This window comes from Herpailurus yagouaroundi, unplaced genomic scaffold, assembly GCF_014898765.1.
Source record: "Herpailurus yagouaroundi ecotype Mexico unplaced genomic scaffold, PumYag 187, whole genome shotgun sequence".
NCBI classification, from domain to species: Eukaryota; Metazoa; Chordata; class Mammalia; order Carnivora; family Felidae; genus Herpailurus; species Herpailurus yagouaroundi.
Window position 1 is genome coordinate 5685788 of NW_024412418.1, and position 16139 is coordinate 5701926.

Sequence of the window (16139 nt, forward strand, 5' to 3'; positions counted from 1 at the left end):
AGATGAAAACCAAAATGAAATAATGAAACAAAAAGCTGGTTCTTTGAAAAACTTGAATAAAATTCACAAAGCCTTAGCTAGAATAATAAGGAGGAGGGGGACAAGAAAGAAGGGAGGGTGAGAAAGGATAAGAAAGAAAAAAAGAGCCAAATCACTCATATCAAGAGTAAACGATAACACAGCATTACAAATTCTACAGACATTAACAGGATAGTACGAAATATTATGACAAATTAAAGCCAATAAATTTGACAACTTAAAAGCCAATTATTTGGGGAAAAGAATACTCCCCAATTATTTGGGGAAAAGCATTACAAAATCTGACAGAAGAAGAAATAGAAAACCAGAATAGTCCTATATCAGTTTTAAAAATTAAATTTGTGGTTAAAATCCTTCTCAAAAGTAAGTCCAGGCCCAATGGCTTCACTTCTCACTAAAAATAAATAATACTGCTTTTCCTTAGCTGCCACTAAGGTTCTCAGTCCTTCCAAAGAAGGTAAGGCCACATTGGGGTGAGGCCCTAAGTTCATCCAGCAACTAGCACCAAGCCCAGCAGGGCCTGCCCAGCACTTGCCCACACCCTCACCTTGGTTCCCAAGCCCACCTGTATCTCCTCAGCCTTCATCCTGCACCCAGTGAGGTGAATGTTACGGAGGATAAGATCAATGCCATCATTAAAGCAGTCAGTGTAAATATTGAACCTTTCTGGCCAGGCTTATTTGTAAAGGCCCTGGCCAATGTCAACATCAGGAGGCTCACCTGCAACACACAGGGGCTGGTGAGCCTGCCCAGCAGGTCCTGCTGCACCAGCAGGAGGTTCTGCTCCCTCTGCCATCACTGCCCCAGCTGAGGAGAAGAAAGTACAAGGAGAGAAGAATCTGAGGAGTGTGATGATGCATGAGCTTTGGTCTTTTTAACTAAACCTCTTTTGTAACACGTTCAATAAGAAACTGACTGACTGACTGACTAAATAAATAAACAAACATCCTATACACACTCTTTCAAAACATAGAGGAGAAAACACTATGCAACTCATTATATGAACCCTGCACTGCGCCTAAATACCAAATGAGATTACAAGAAAAATTGGACAAATATCCTTTTTGAACATGAGCAACAGACTTTTAACAAAATACCAGTAAATCAAATCCATCAGTAATTTCTAAAAATAATAATGTACCATAACTATGTGGAGTTTGTCCTAAGAATAAAAAGTTGGTTTGACATTCAAATGTAACTCAATATGAGTCACTACAGCATAAAGGAGAAGAATCACTTGATCACGTGAAAAGATGCATTAAAAAAACGAAAAATTTTGACCCAGATTTAAGATTTTTTACATGTTAGCAAATGCAATAGAAAATTATTTCTTCAACCTGACAAAGAGCATCTATATATAAAATCTATAATGGCCATCATATTAATGATGAATACTCTCTCTCGAAGATTGGGGGCAAGATAGAGATATCCACTCACCATTACTATTATGTATTGTAGTCTAGGTCCTAGCCATTGCAACAGGAAAACAAAAAGAAATAAAAGACACAGAGATTAGAAAGGGAGAAGCAAAATTGTAAAAATACATTTTTGTGCAAATGGCATCATTTTGTACACAGAGAAAATGTTAAGGGCAATAACATAAATAATTGACCTAATCAGTGAATTTAGCCAAGTCACAGTTATACATGTCTATATTTTAAAAATCAACTATATTTCAGCAATAGCATTAAACAATTAGAAATTGAAATTAGAAACAAAATATTATGTCTAATACTGTTTTTAAAGATGAAATATTGGAATTACACTTTAAGAATATATTCAACATCTGTGCATGAAAAGTAGAAAACACCGCTAAGAAAATTAAATACATAAACTGAGAGATGTATCATGTTGATGGAATAGAAAACTCAATATTGTTACCATATAATTTCTCAATTTTCAGTGCAATTTTTTTTCTTTTTTTTTAATTTAGATTTTAGTTAGTTAACATATAGTGCAATATTGGTTTCAGGAGTAGAATTCAGAGATTCATCACTTACATACAACACCCAGTGCTCATCACAAGTGCCCTCCTTAGTACCCATCACCCATCTAGCCCATCTCCCATGCACCTCCATTAGTCCATAATTTGTATTCTATCTTTAAGAGTCTCTTGTGGTTTGTTTCCCTCTATTCTCTTTTTTTTCCTCCCCTTCCCATATGCTTATCTGTTTTTTCTCAAATTCTACATATGAGTGAAATCATATGGCATTTGTCTTTCTCTGATTAACTTATTTCACTGAGCATAATACATTTGAACTCCATCCATGTCATTGCAAAATGCAATTTCAACCAAAACCCAACAGGATTATTGGAGAAACTGATAAACCTGTTCTGAAATTTAAACAGAAATGTAGAAATTTGACAATGCCTAGAATAGCAAATCACTCTCAAAAAAAGAACACACTTGGGGAACTTACTCTACAACTAATTTCAAGACTTACACTTAAACTCTTATAATCAACATTGTGTCCTTACAGGCATTAGTACAAGCATATAGATATGTCCAGAAACATAATAGAATGTTAAGAAATAAACTAAATGTATTAATTTTTTACAAAGATATCAAGGTAATTTAATGGTTAAAGAATAGACTTTTATGGAAAATTTCTTGATCTTGTGGCATTTATCTGAAAACAGATTAAGAATGTTTTTTTTTCTATTCAAAATGCAAACATCTATTAAGCACTATGCCAGCCTTTGAAGAATAAGAGCTAAATATACGAAATGTACAAATAACTACAGGAAATTATCTCTGCCCTAAAGATTTTATATTTTTGTTGTTGCTTCAAGTTTTTATCTAAATTCTAGTTGGTTGATATATAGTGTAATATTAGTTTCATGAGTTGAATTTAGAGATTCGTCATTTACATATAACACCCAGTGTTCATCACAAGTGCTTCCTTAATACCCATCACTCATTTAGCCCATCCCCCTGCCCACCTCTCCTCCAGCAGCCCTCAGTTTGTCCTCTATAGTTAAGGGTCTATTTTATGGTTTGCCTATCTCTCTGCTTTTTTTCCCATGTTCATCTGCTTTGTTTCTTAAATCTCATGCATGAGTGAAATCATATGGCATATGTCTTTCTCTGACTGACTTATTTCACTTAGCATAATACGCTCTAGGAAATACAAATCAAAACTACAATGAGATGCCACCTCACACCAGTTAGAATGGCTAAAATGAACAACATAGGAAACAGATGTTGGCAAGGATGCGGAGAAAGGAGAACTCTGCTACACTATTAGTGGGAAGGCAAACTAGTGTGGCCACTCGGAGAAACAGCATGGAGGTTCCTCAAAAAATTAAAAACAGAATTACCCTACAATCCAGCAACTGCATTACTAGGTATTTACCCAAAAGATACAAAATTACTGATTTGAAGGGACATATGCCCCCTGGTGTTTATAGCAACATTATCAACAATAGCCAAATTATGGCAAGAGCCCAAATGTCCATCGACTGATGAATGGATAAAGAAGATGTGGGGTGTGTGTGTGTGTGTGTGTGTGTGTGTGTGTGGAATGGAATATTACTAGAACTCAGCCACAAAAAGAATGAAATCTTCCCATTTTCATTGACATGGATAAAGAATAGACTTTTAAATAAACTATGCTTGGGGCACCTGGATGGCTCGGTCTCTTAAGCATCCGACTTCAGCTCAGGTCATGATCTCACAGTTCATGAATTTGAGCCCCATGTCCGGCTCTGTGCTGACAGCTTGGAGCCTGAAGTCTGCTTCAGACCCTGTGTCTCCCCCTCTCTCTGCCCCTCCCCCACTTGCACTCTGTCTCTCTTTCTCTCAAAAATAAATAAACATATTTACATACATGCAAACATACATACATGCATACATACATAAAGCTGTATCAATTGGATATCTATATAAAAAAATAAACACTAACCACTACCTCACACTATACACAAAAAATAACTCAAAATGAGTCAGAAACCTACATGTCAAAGATAAACCTAAAAATAATAATGTATACTTAAAAATTGGGGTTGACTTTTATCAGATGTGACCCAATAGCATGAAACATAAGAAAAAAATGAAAAATTTGACTTCATCAAAATTTTAAATCTCCTCAACAGATGTTGCCATTTACTGATTTTTTAGTAATCTCTCTGCCCAACATGGGGCTCGAACTCATGACCCTGAGGTCAAGAATGCCATTCTCTGAGGCACCTGAGTGGCTCAGTCAGTTAAGCATCCAACTCTTGATTTTGGCTCATGATCTCACAGTTCCTGAGATCGAGCTCCATGCTGAATGTGGAGCCTGCTTGGGATTCTCTCTCTCCCTCTGGTTCTCTGCCCCTCTTCTGCTTGTGCGCCCTCTCTCTGTCTCAAAATAAATAAATAAAAATTTAAAAAAAGAGAGATAGAGAATGGCATGCTCTTCCAACTGAGCCAGCCAGGTAACCCAGATGTTGTCATTTCTAAAAATAAAAGCACAGTGCATGGACCAGTATTCCGTTCTGACCAGCCCTTAAGTTCCAGAAATGCCTGGAATCTAGAGCCTTCTAAAATTTCTGGCTACTTTGATGTCAGCCTTCTCAGAAAAGTGAAAAAACAGCTTTTGCATAAAAATTCACATAAAACAAAAAGAATCCAAATATGTAATGCCATTTCAAGCAAGAAGAATAGAATTCGAGCCATCACAATTCCTGATTTCCAAAAATACTGCAAAGCTACTATCTCAAAACAGTAAGTGCTGGCAAAAATACAGACATACAGATCAATGGAACAGAATAGAGAGCTCAGAAATAAACACACTCATATACATTCAGCTGAACTTTGGCAAGAGTTCCAAATGCGGAAATGAGATTCTCTTCAATAAGTGCTTTGGGAATTCTGGGTAACCATGCACAGAAGGAAGAAATTAGACCCTTATCTCACATCACATACAGAAATCAACTCAAAAGGACTTAAACATAAGATCTGAAACCATACAACTCTTCAAAGCAAACAGGGGAAAAGCTTGTTGACATTATTTTAGGCAATGATTTTTCTTAGGTATGATACCAAAAGCAAAAACAGACAAGTGGGATTTCATCAAACTAAGAAACCTCTGCACAGCAAAGGAAACAATCAAGCGGGAAAGATAACCAACAAATGTGAGAAAGTCACACATTATTTGCAAATCATATATGTGATAAGCAGTTAGTATCCAAAATAGAGAAGGAACTTATATAACTCAATAACAAAACACAAACAACCTGATTTTAAAATGGGCAAAGGATCTGAATAGACATTTCTCAAAAGAAGATCTACAAATAACCAACAGGTATGTGAAAAAGTCTTCAACGTCACTAATCATCAGAAAAATGCACACCAAAAATATCACCTTACATTTGTAAGAATGGTACTTATCAAAAAGATAAGATAACAAGTGTGGAAAAGGAAACCCTTGTGCACTACTATCGGGAATGTAAATTGGCACAGCCATTATGGAAAACTATGAAGATTCCTCAAAAACATTGAAAAAGTACTGTTTTTTTTTATTCAGCAATCCCATTTCTGGGTATGGAACCAAAGGAATTGAAATCAGTATCTTAAAGAGGTATCTGCACTCATGTATTTTGAAGCATTTTTCATGATGGCCAAGAGATGGAAATAACCTATATGTCCTTTGATAGAGGAATGGATAAAGAATATGTGATACACACACACATAATGGATTATATAGTCTAAATACAAGGAAACTTGCCTCTTAACAACATTGATGAACCTGAAGAGCATTATGCTAACCGAAATAAGCCAGAGAGAGAAAGAGAAATACTACATGACCTTACTTATACTAGGAATAGTCAAACTTACAGAAGCAGAGAGTAGAATGTGGGTTGCCAGAGGCTGGGGGAGTAAGAAATAGAGAGGTATTGATCAGAGGGAACAAAGTTTCAGTCATGCAAGATGGATAATTGTACAGCAATGTGATTGTAGTTAACAATACAGTAGTATTGTATATTTGAAATTTCCTAAGAGAGTAGATCTTAAGTGTTCACTCCACACATACACATACACAAAAGTAGTAACAGTGAGTGATGAAAATGGTAAATAGCTTGCTTGTGGTGATTATTTCGCAATTTTGTCAACATAACAAGTTATACATCTTTTTTTACATTTATTTATTTATTTTGAGAGAGACAGAGAGAGGCAGAGAGAGAGGGAAAGAGAGAATCCCAAACAGGCTCCACGCTGTCAGTGCACAGCCCAACGTGGGGCTCGAACCCTTGAACCATGAGATCATGACTTGAGCCAAAATCAAGAGTCAGGTGCTTAACCAACTGAGCCTCCCAGGTGCCCCTCAAATTATAAATCTAAATACACACAATCTTATTAGTTCATGATACTTTCATAGATCAAAGAAAAAGATTTTAGAGCCAAGAACTTTAAAAATTTTTTTTTCAACGTTTATTTATTTTTGGGAGAGAGAGCATGAACGGGGGAGGGGCAGAGAGAGAGGGAGACACAGAATCGGAAACAGGCTCCAGGCTCTGAGCCATCAGCCCAGAGCCTGACGCGGGGCTCGAACTCCCGGACCGCGAGATCGTGACCTGGCTGAAGTCGGACGCTTAACCGACTGCGCCACCCAGGCGCCCCGAGCCAAGAACTTTAAAATGACTTTATGCCCTCACTGCTCTAGCTCTCAAACAATCAGTAGTGGTTTTCCAATAAAGGTGTAATATTGATAAGAAAATAGAAACTATGTGACATGAGCCTACAGGGAACCTACATCACAGCTCCACTGGAATTATGGCACCTTACTATTTATATGCCATTCTGCTTTCATAACAACCCAGGATACAGACAAGGAGGAGACTCACAGGCTTAGGTTTACAATTTCCCACTTAAGAATGCAATTGCCCACTTAAGAATGAGTGTTTCTTAACATGTCTCCTTAGAATACCTGTTTCTCAGACAAAGCCTTTCCATCAAAGAGGATAATTAATTCCTGGGAGAGGAAGCAGGAGCCACCAGGCAAGGTCCCTGAACCTTGCTGGAAACCTCTTTAAATACCCATACAGGGCAAGGTGAAAACGTTTTTTTGTTGTCATTCACCTCCCCAGACAAGATTCGTCATGGACGGAGTGTACCATTTGACTGCGTTTTCTCCACAGTGTCTGCCTCTTGCCCTGCAGAACCAAAGCCATAGATAGATCATTTCTCCATAGTGGTTCAAGTGAGTCCGTTCTAAATTCAAAACCAGAAACACTGAACAGATTTTCTATGAAAAAGTTTTGAGGCTTTAGGCTAGATGGAAAGATTTAGACCCATATGAACACTTTCTTTTATTTTAGTAGGCTCGCTGAGGTATAAATGATATATCCCCAAAAATGGTATACATTCAATGTATATAATTTCTTCATAACTGTTGAGTTGATAGTGAATTGTCTGAATAGGCTCTTCCAAAGTGTCCAAAGACATATTTTTCATATTGAAAGTTACTTATTACAAGAAGAGGTCAGTTTGAAGACGGGACTGTTCCTGAATACCCCCAAATATCATTAAGATCATCTAAGACAGATAAGGTAAGTTTTCTAATAGTGCTGATGCTTTATTAAAGGTTGTTCCTTTCCACATATACTTCTCATTATTTTTCAACCCTTTTAAGACATAGTAATAGAATAATTTATCCTTATCTCAATGCTTCAAAAGATAATTCATGAATATCACTTGCCAAATTTACAGTTAAAACATTTTTGGTACAGGGAGGGGACAAAACATAAGAGACTCTTAAATATGGAGAACAAACAGAGGGTTACTGGAGGGGGTGTGGGAAGGGGGATGGCTAAATGGGTAAAGGGCATTAAGGAATCTACTCCTGAAATCACTGTTGCACTATATGCTAACTAATTTGGATGTGAATTAAAAGAAATAAAATTTTAAAAAATCAAAAAAATTTTTTAGGTTCAGAGAGACTGAGCAAATGGTAGGACCCAGCTCTCTGACACCAGGCACCATGGTTTGGCCATGAGATACCTGCTCATAATGAAGAAAAATCACGAGAACGAAAACAAAATTTTACTAGATTTCAAACACACAAATATGAAAAATAAATGATATAGATCAGCTGTTTCATCTAAGCACAGGCATGGAGAACAGTTGCTGGGATCAACTGCTATGCATGACGTGAGTCTCTGTTGCTTCTTTGAGAGTAAAATTGGTAATGATCCTTCCTAAATTCGTTACGTAGTTAAATGCTTCTCTGTTTCATTGCCCAAACTGTCAACTCTTCCTATCTCCTAGGGGCATTCACCATCATAAAATTAAATGAAAGTCCTATGTGTGTCCCCAACGGTGTGGTCGGTGTCTCAAATAATTTCCATAGCAACCTGTGAGGTGGACATTATTATTCTTGCTTTATGGATGAGGAAACAAGGACATAAGGTATGAAAGTAATGGACCCCAGATAAAAGAAATTGCAAGTGGAAGAACAAGGCTTCTACTCTGGTCTTTCTGATTTTCAAACCAATGCAATTAACCACTGCAATAATTATTTTTGATATTTTGCAACAGAGTCTGGGGGCCCATTTTTTTGGAAGGGGACCCAGTAAGAAACACTTAGGGTTAGCAGAGAGGCCCCTATAAAAGGGCTGTTCAGTGAAAGCAGTACCACATTTTTCTTAACATTTGCGAGATCCAATATGTCACTGTGTGTGCTGTGTCTGTGCCTGCTGATGAAACTGCTCCACATAAGCTTTCCCCAGAGTAGCCTTGAGGTAATTATAAGTATCATGGTCATATCAAAAAGAGATTACTAGTTCGACATTGTTTATTATAAAGTAACAATAGAGGGCATGGATTAAAAATTGGGAGGGAAAACAATTAACAGGTATAACCCGACCTAATCTTGGCTCCAGCCCTTAATAGCTACTCAATCCTGGGCAAGATCCTTAACTTCTCTATGATTCTATTCCCTAACATGTAAAATAGGGATAAAAATGATAGTAGCACCCCTCTTGTAGGTTTGCAGTGAGGATTAAAAATGAAAGGGGTCTGCAAAAACACTTAGAGCATACTAAGTGCTCAGTAAGCTTTAGTTAATACTACCATCATGGGGATAATTATTAACATTAGTCTCTGAGATTGTTTCCTCATCTTCAAAATGAATGAAAAAATACCAAACACACAGGTTACACTATGAAAACGGACCATGTAGGCAAAGCATCTACTATAAGCCATGGACAAAGCAATCAATCATTCAAAAGTATATATTATTGGCTATGATAAATTCATTGAACTCAGGAAACATGCATTGTGACTACTTTTAAATAGCTCTTGTATCCAATCTTGACATTCCCATAACCAATGCCCTGTTACTCTTTCTTCAACTACTGTGAATAGTCTGCTATTGGGATTCCTGTGTCTTCCTTCCACCTCTTCTCCGAACCTCAGTCCATTTCACCCAAAGCACACAAAGATCTTTATGAGAATAATATCCAAGATCCCCCCTTCACATTCTTCTTCATCCTCCCACTCATATTCTCAATTACCTTCCATGGCTCCCCATTTCCTAGAGATAAAGGGAAAATTCCAAAGCTTGCATTTGTAGACTACATCCATCTACTACCACTGTTTCAGGCTCGGCTACTACTACGATGTGTACAAGCTACTACTTCGACTTAGATTCTCAGTCATCTGGGATGACTTAAGTGTGCACATGTGGTCTCCTGCCTGTGTGTTTACAAATGTTCCCCAGGTCCACAATCGTAACAAAGAGTTCAGCTGGGAGGCAATCTGAATTAATTCTCAAGAACCCAGAATCTTTATTCCCAACACATACACAACCTCAAAAGAACTCACAACTGAATAGAATCCAATAAGTTTTTATATATTAGAGTGGAAAGTTTAAGAAATTCAAGGTTGCATTAATAAAAATTCTTTTCTTTTCAGGTAATGTGACTGTCAGGTGAAGTGCATGGAGAAGAGGAACAATGTGACAGAGTTTGTTCTACTGGGACTCACAGAGAATCCAAAGATGCAAAAAATTATATTTGTCGTGTTTTTTGTCATCTACACCATCACTGTAGTAGGTAATATGCTCATTGTGGTCACTATCACTGCCAGCCCATTGTTGGGGTCTCCCATGTACTTTTTCCTGGCCTATCTCTCCTTTATTGATGCCTGCTATTCCTCTGTTAATACTCCTAAACTGATCATAGATTCCCTCCATAAAAAGAAGACTACCCTATACAATGGATGCATGACTCAAATATTTGGAGAACATTTCTTTGGAGGTGCTGAAGGCATCCTGCTTACTGTGATGGCCTATGACCGCTATGTGGCCATCTGCAAGCCATTGCACTACATGACCATCATGAATCGGCGGGTGTGTGGCCTGTTAATGGGAGTGGTGTGGGTGGGAGGCTTTCTTCATGCAACTATACAGATACTCTTCATCTTCCAATTACCCTTCTGTGGCCCTAACGTCATAGACCACTTTATGTGTGATCTGAACCCTTTGCTCAATCTTGCCTGCACTGATACCCACACTCTAGGGCTCTTCGTTGCTGCCAACAGTGGATTCATCTGTCTGTTAAACTTCCTCCTCTTGATGGTCTCCTATGTGGTCATTCTGCGCTCCCTAAGGAACCACAGCTTGGAGGCAAGGCGCAAAGCCCTCTCCACCTGTGCCTCCCACATCACGGTGGTCGTCTTATTCTTTGTGCCCTGCATATTTGTGTATATGAGGCCTGCAGCTACTTTATCTATTGATAAAGCAGTGGCAGTGTTCTACACTATTATAACTCCCATGCTAAACCCGCTAATCTATACTTTGAGAAATGCCCAGATGAAAAATGCCATTAGTAAATTGTGCCGCAGGAAAGCTATTTCAGGGGAGAAATAAATGTGCCTGGAGCTCAACAGTGATTCAATGGAAGCAAAGGTCAAAAGGACATTTTGGATGATCTTGGCAAAGAATACCTAAGGGATGGAGAAATAAATTACCCACTATGAATCATAAAATCTGCATTAAGCGTAGCTGAAATGGATGCAAGAAAAGAGAAAAAATGTAACCCAGGACCACTTTGAATATACAGAAAATTCTACCAATTTGGGGTTTAGTTTTACTGGCTTCAATCATATATATGGATTTGTAAGCTTTTCTTCCAATAATAAAGAAATAATAGTATTGTTATTGAGCAATTATCTCTATAACAGTCTAAGGAGGTATAGGCTATTATCACCATTTTACAGGTAAACAAACTAATAGAAAGGGGACGTTACCAAAATGGATACATTGGAAAGCCAGTAATCAGAATTGACTGACTTCCCAGATCATGTCCTTAACTGCTGTTAACAGGCAATGATAATCAAAAAATCAGATGAATATACTAGTTACCATTTACTGAACCAGAGACTGCGCTGGACACAATATATACATAAGTTCATTAGCTATAGCAAAAAGCTAATAATTTTTCATTAATAACTGCTTGCACGTCTTGCCTGTAGCATTATGGTATTTAACATTTAGGGCCATAAAAGCATTGGCCATTTAACCTCTGAGGAGTAGGTAATGAAGATTAGACCATGTTTCCAAGTTCCCTTGTAAGCTTCAGAACAATTTTGTACTGCTCATATCACTCATATGCTAATACCCCATCAGAAAGAGTAATGACTCAAAGACCATGTTGATGTTAGACAGAAACTTCTGTTTATTATACAGTCATATTCTGTAAAGCACTTGCCTACTATATAACAATAGTTTCTACAAGATAGCACAACGTCTCATGCACCATAAATATTGAATGAACAAATGAATGAATGAATGAGAGTATAAAGGAAGATGAAAAAACTCAAAAATAAAAAGAAAGTAGTACTAGAGGCTAGGGAATTCTTTCCCGCTTTTATCTGATTCAACTCTAAGGAGAATTCTGGCTAAACCTCTTGGGGAAATTTCGATTTGTTTTCACTCCTGCTTCTGCTAAGGATGAGAAAGGAATGGAAACTACAGTTCTCAGCGTATGAGCAAATAGTTTACCTTGATATTCTCCTGCTTTCAGTGATATTTTATTATCTTTTGAGTGTGGCCTGCTTATGTTATGTTTCTCTGTTAATCAGTATACTTTTTGGTATCATCATTAAAAGCTTTTTTTTTTAATATGTGGCTCTTTCTATGCAAAAAGCGATCTCAGGAAAAACATATTCCCTTCATTCTTTGTCCTCCCTTCATTAATCATCAAATATTTTTGGGCCCAAGAAATGTATCAGGCAAGTTGATAGCAGCTGGCACTTCGGTGGTGAATAAAAGGAGAACAAGGTTCTGCCTCCACAGAGCTTAGCATCCAATGAAAGACTCCCAGGAGGAAGCAGAAAATTACAAGTGTTATAAATGGTAAGACAGTGGGATCACAGGGTGCTATGAAACCACAATGGAGGGACATACAACAAAGACTTCAGAGTCCGGAGAAGGTTCCTAGTGAAAAGACACAAAACTAGAAACCAGCGGACAGAAAAGACCTAAAATTAGAACCCAATGGATGGAAAAAAGTCAGTCAGTAGAGTGACTAGGCATGGGGTTGGCAGAGTGTCCTAGAAGACAGAATACATAACAAAGGCTAGGACGTGGAAAAGAATACACAGGAAACCTGATCAATTCAATATGGCTAATCAATTCAAAAACATCAGAAGTTCTTGGAAGCCAGCGAGTGGTGCAGTTAGATTTGAGTTTTAGAATGGTTACTCTAGCTAGAGTGTGGGAAATGGGCTGAAGGAGATAAGACTGGCAACGGGAGAGCAGTTAGAGGTAACAGAGATGATTTGGTTATGAAAGGATGGAAGCCTGAACACTGGTGGTGCCAGTGAGGATGAAGATGGCAGACACGACTGTGTCCATCTCCACTCCCCTGCACTGGGCCTGTGCACCCGTGCCCCTGATGCTGTGTGGTGGGGTTGCTAACAGTCCACAGAGTCATCATTCCAGGACCCACCAGTGGGTCCATTCTATTCCAATGAATGATGGGAAAAAGGGTAAAAAAAAAAAAAAAAAAAAAAAAAAGGCTGGTTCTTTTGACTCAAGGTAGAACCAGTCCTGTCTTACAACATACACCCCAGAGCTCCCATGGCTCCAGCCTGAAGCCAAGCTCCAGTTGGGACCACATTCTTTCTTCCCCTACTATAGTCAGTTTCCCTCAACCCTTCACCATATGAGTCATTTTCATAAAAGTCCCCATCTCAGAGTCTGCATCTAGGGAACCCAGACTAACACAGAGAGAGAGAGAAGGGTTCAAGACCTATTTAGGACTATAAACAAAAGGACTTGATTTAGGATAAAGATTCGAGAGAGAAGTCATGGATGACACCCAGTTTCTAGTGTAGATTACCAGATGGGTGGAACAGAGAAAAGATGAATGTTTTTTAATGTGTTGAATGACGTTTAAGTAACAATGTACAATTAAATACTGTATATGTTTCTGATATCAGAAAGATGTAGGACACAGAAATGTAGGAACCATGAGCATATAGATGGCAATTAAAGCCATAAAAGTATTAGATATCATCTATGGAGAGTGTTACTTCACCTATAGGTGGTCTTCATGGTCTATAAGATAGCCATTTTGATTCTTAGAAAGAAAACAAACAAAAAAACAGATTCTAAAATATAACTCTAATGTCAATTGGTATATTAGAAATTCAATAGGATACAAACCTATAAAATAAAAACAGGCTATCAAAGAAATAAAAAATCAGACTAGCAACATAATTTTGTTAGCAAAACTAGAAATTGGGAGTTAATGAAAAAAATCTTTAATGTTCTCAAGGGAAAAACTAAAACCACTAATTCTGTATCGTGCAATATAGAATTCAAAAATAAGAATAAAAGAAATACATTCTCAGACATGCCAAGACTCATAAATTTTATCAGTCAAAAATTATATCTCAGCAAAATGAACTCAACACATTCAAAAGATTACACATGATGACCAAGTGGGATTAACCCCTGGGATGCAAGTTTAGTTTAAAATACGCAAATAAAGCAATGTGATACACACATTAAAACCACATGATGATCTCAATAGAGACACAAAATGTATTTATATTCAACATATCTGTCATTATGTTCAACAATCTTTCATGCTAAAAAGTTGATCTCAACAAAATAGATTTAGAAGGAAATTTCCTCAACACATACACAAAAAGGCCATTTATGAAAAGCCCACAGCTAATGTGATAATCAATGGGGGAAAACTAACAGCTTTTCCTCTAAGATCCAGTACAAGGCAAGGAAGCCTATGCCACTTCTATTTAACATAGTACTAAAAGTATTAGCAAGAACCATCAGACTAAATAAATAAATAAATAAATAAATAAAGGCATCCAAATTGGAAAGAAAGAAGTAAAATTATCTCTTTGTAAATGACATGGTCATATATAGAGAAAACCCTAAAACTTCCACACACATGCACACACAAAAAAAATTGAAACTAAAAAGTGAATTCACTAAAGATGCAAGATACACACAAAAATTATTTACATTTCTTTACACTAACAATAAACTATACAAAAAGGAAATGAAGAAAATAATTCCATTTACAATAGCATCAAAAAGAATAAAATACTTGGGAATAAATGTAATTAGTAAGTGAAAAATCTCCATATTGACAACTATAAGATACTGATTAAATAAGTTGAAAAAGACAGAAGTAAATGGAAAGATATCCCATGTTCATGGATTAGAATGTCCAATCCATGTCAATAAAAACAGATACCTAGATAAATGGAATAGAATTGAGTGCCCAGAAATAAACCCTTACATATATAGCCAATTAATATTTGACAAGGGTATCAAGACTATTCATTAAAGGGGCACCTGGATGGCTCAGTCAGTTAAGCATCTGACTTCGGCTCAGGTCATGATCTCATGGTTCATGGTTTCTAGCTCCACATCATGCTCTGTGCTGATAGCTCAGAGCTTGGAGCCTACTTACCCCTCCCTTTCTCTCTGCCTCTCCCTCTCTCTCTCTGCCCCTCCCCCCATTAATGCTCTGTCTCTCTCTCCCTCTCAAAAATAAACATTAAATTTAAAAAAAAAAGACTACTCATTGGGGAAAGGACAGTCCTTCAAACAGTGGTACTAGGAGGGGTGTCTAGGTGGGTCAGTCAGTTAAACATTGAACTTCAACTCAGGTCATGATCTCACAGCTAGTGGGTTCAAGCCCCACAGCGGGCCTTGTGCTGACAGCATGGAGCCTGCTTTGGCTCTCTGCCCCTCCCCCACTTGTGCTGTCTTTCAAAAATAAACATTTTTTTAAAGTTTTTTTTAAACTGGATATTCACATGCCAAAGAATGAAATTGGACCTTTATCTTGTGCCATACAAAAAACCAACTCAAAATGGATTAAAGATTTAAACATAAGACCTGAAACCACAAAACTGCTAGAAGAAAACATGGGGGGAAAGCTCATTGGCATTGTTCTGGGTAATGAGTGCTTGGGTATGCTTCTCATCTCACCTTGCTCTGACTATATAGCTTCCAACAGTGTGTGCTTGGGGGAGGGGGCTGGAGAGACATCTAGTGGTGCTGACACGGCCACCTCCATGGACGGAATCCAAAGGAGTTTCAATGCAACCTCTGCAGGCAGATTCCAGTGAATCTCATAGGTACCCTGAGATCAGGTTCTCAAGTCAGTTGATCTGCACCACAGTGGGGTGTTTTCCACTGATCTTGGTCCATTTTCACTTTAGAGGTTTGTTTGTTGTTTCCTGCTTGCCAGTCCAGACCATAGTCCCTTGTTCTTCTGCCTCAAGCTACCAATTCCCAGTGGGAGGCTCCAGCTTGCCAGTCCCTTTTTTTGCTTTTCATTCTCCAGCTACCATGAACTAGTTCTGGACCAAGGCAACCTAGTGAACTTCACCGTCCAATGGGCAACAAGTAATCATTCTCCAAAAGACTGGAATCCCAGCCTTGGGGAGGGATTCCACCTTCTAAATGTATTCCTTCCATTGATACTCATTTACCAGTACCAGGGCATTCTTTAGTGTATTCACTAGCCCTTTCCAGTTAATGCTCTGATACAATGAATAATTGTAAGTAAACTTTCCTGTTCAAATTACTGTGTGATCTGTGTCCTAATTGAACCCTGAGTGATACAAT

General features: G+C 37.8%; 1 protein-coding gene across 1 annotated transcript; it reads left to right on the forward strand.

The window, feature by feature from the left end:
- Nucleotides 1–9959: 9959 nt before the first annotated feature.
- On the forward strand, nt 9960–10892 carry LOC121043864 (olfactory receptor 4C46). The gene has a single exon (XM_040495862.1). The coding sequence runs from the start codon at nt 9963–9965 to the stop codon at nt 10890–10892; it is 930 nt and encodes a 309-aa protein (XP_040351796.1). The 5' UTR covers nt 9960–9962.
- Nucleotides 10893–16139: the final 5247 nt, after the last annotated feature.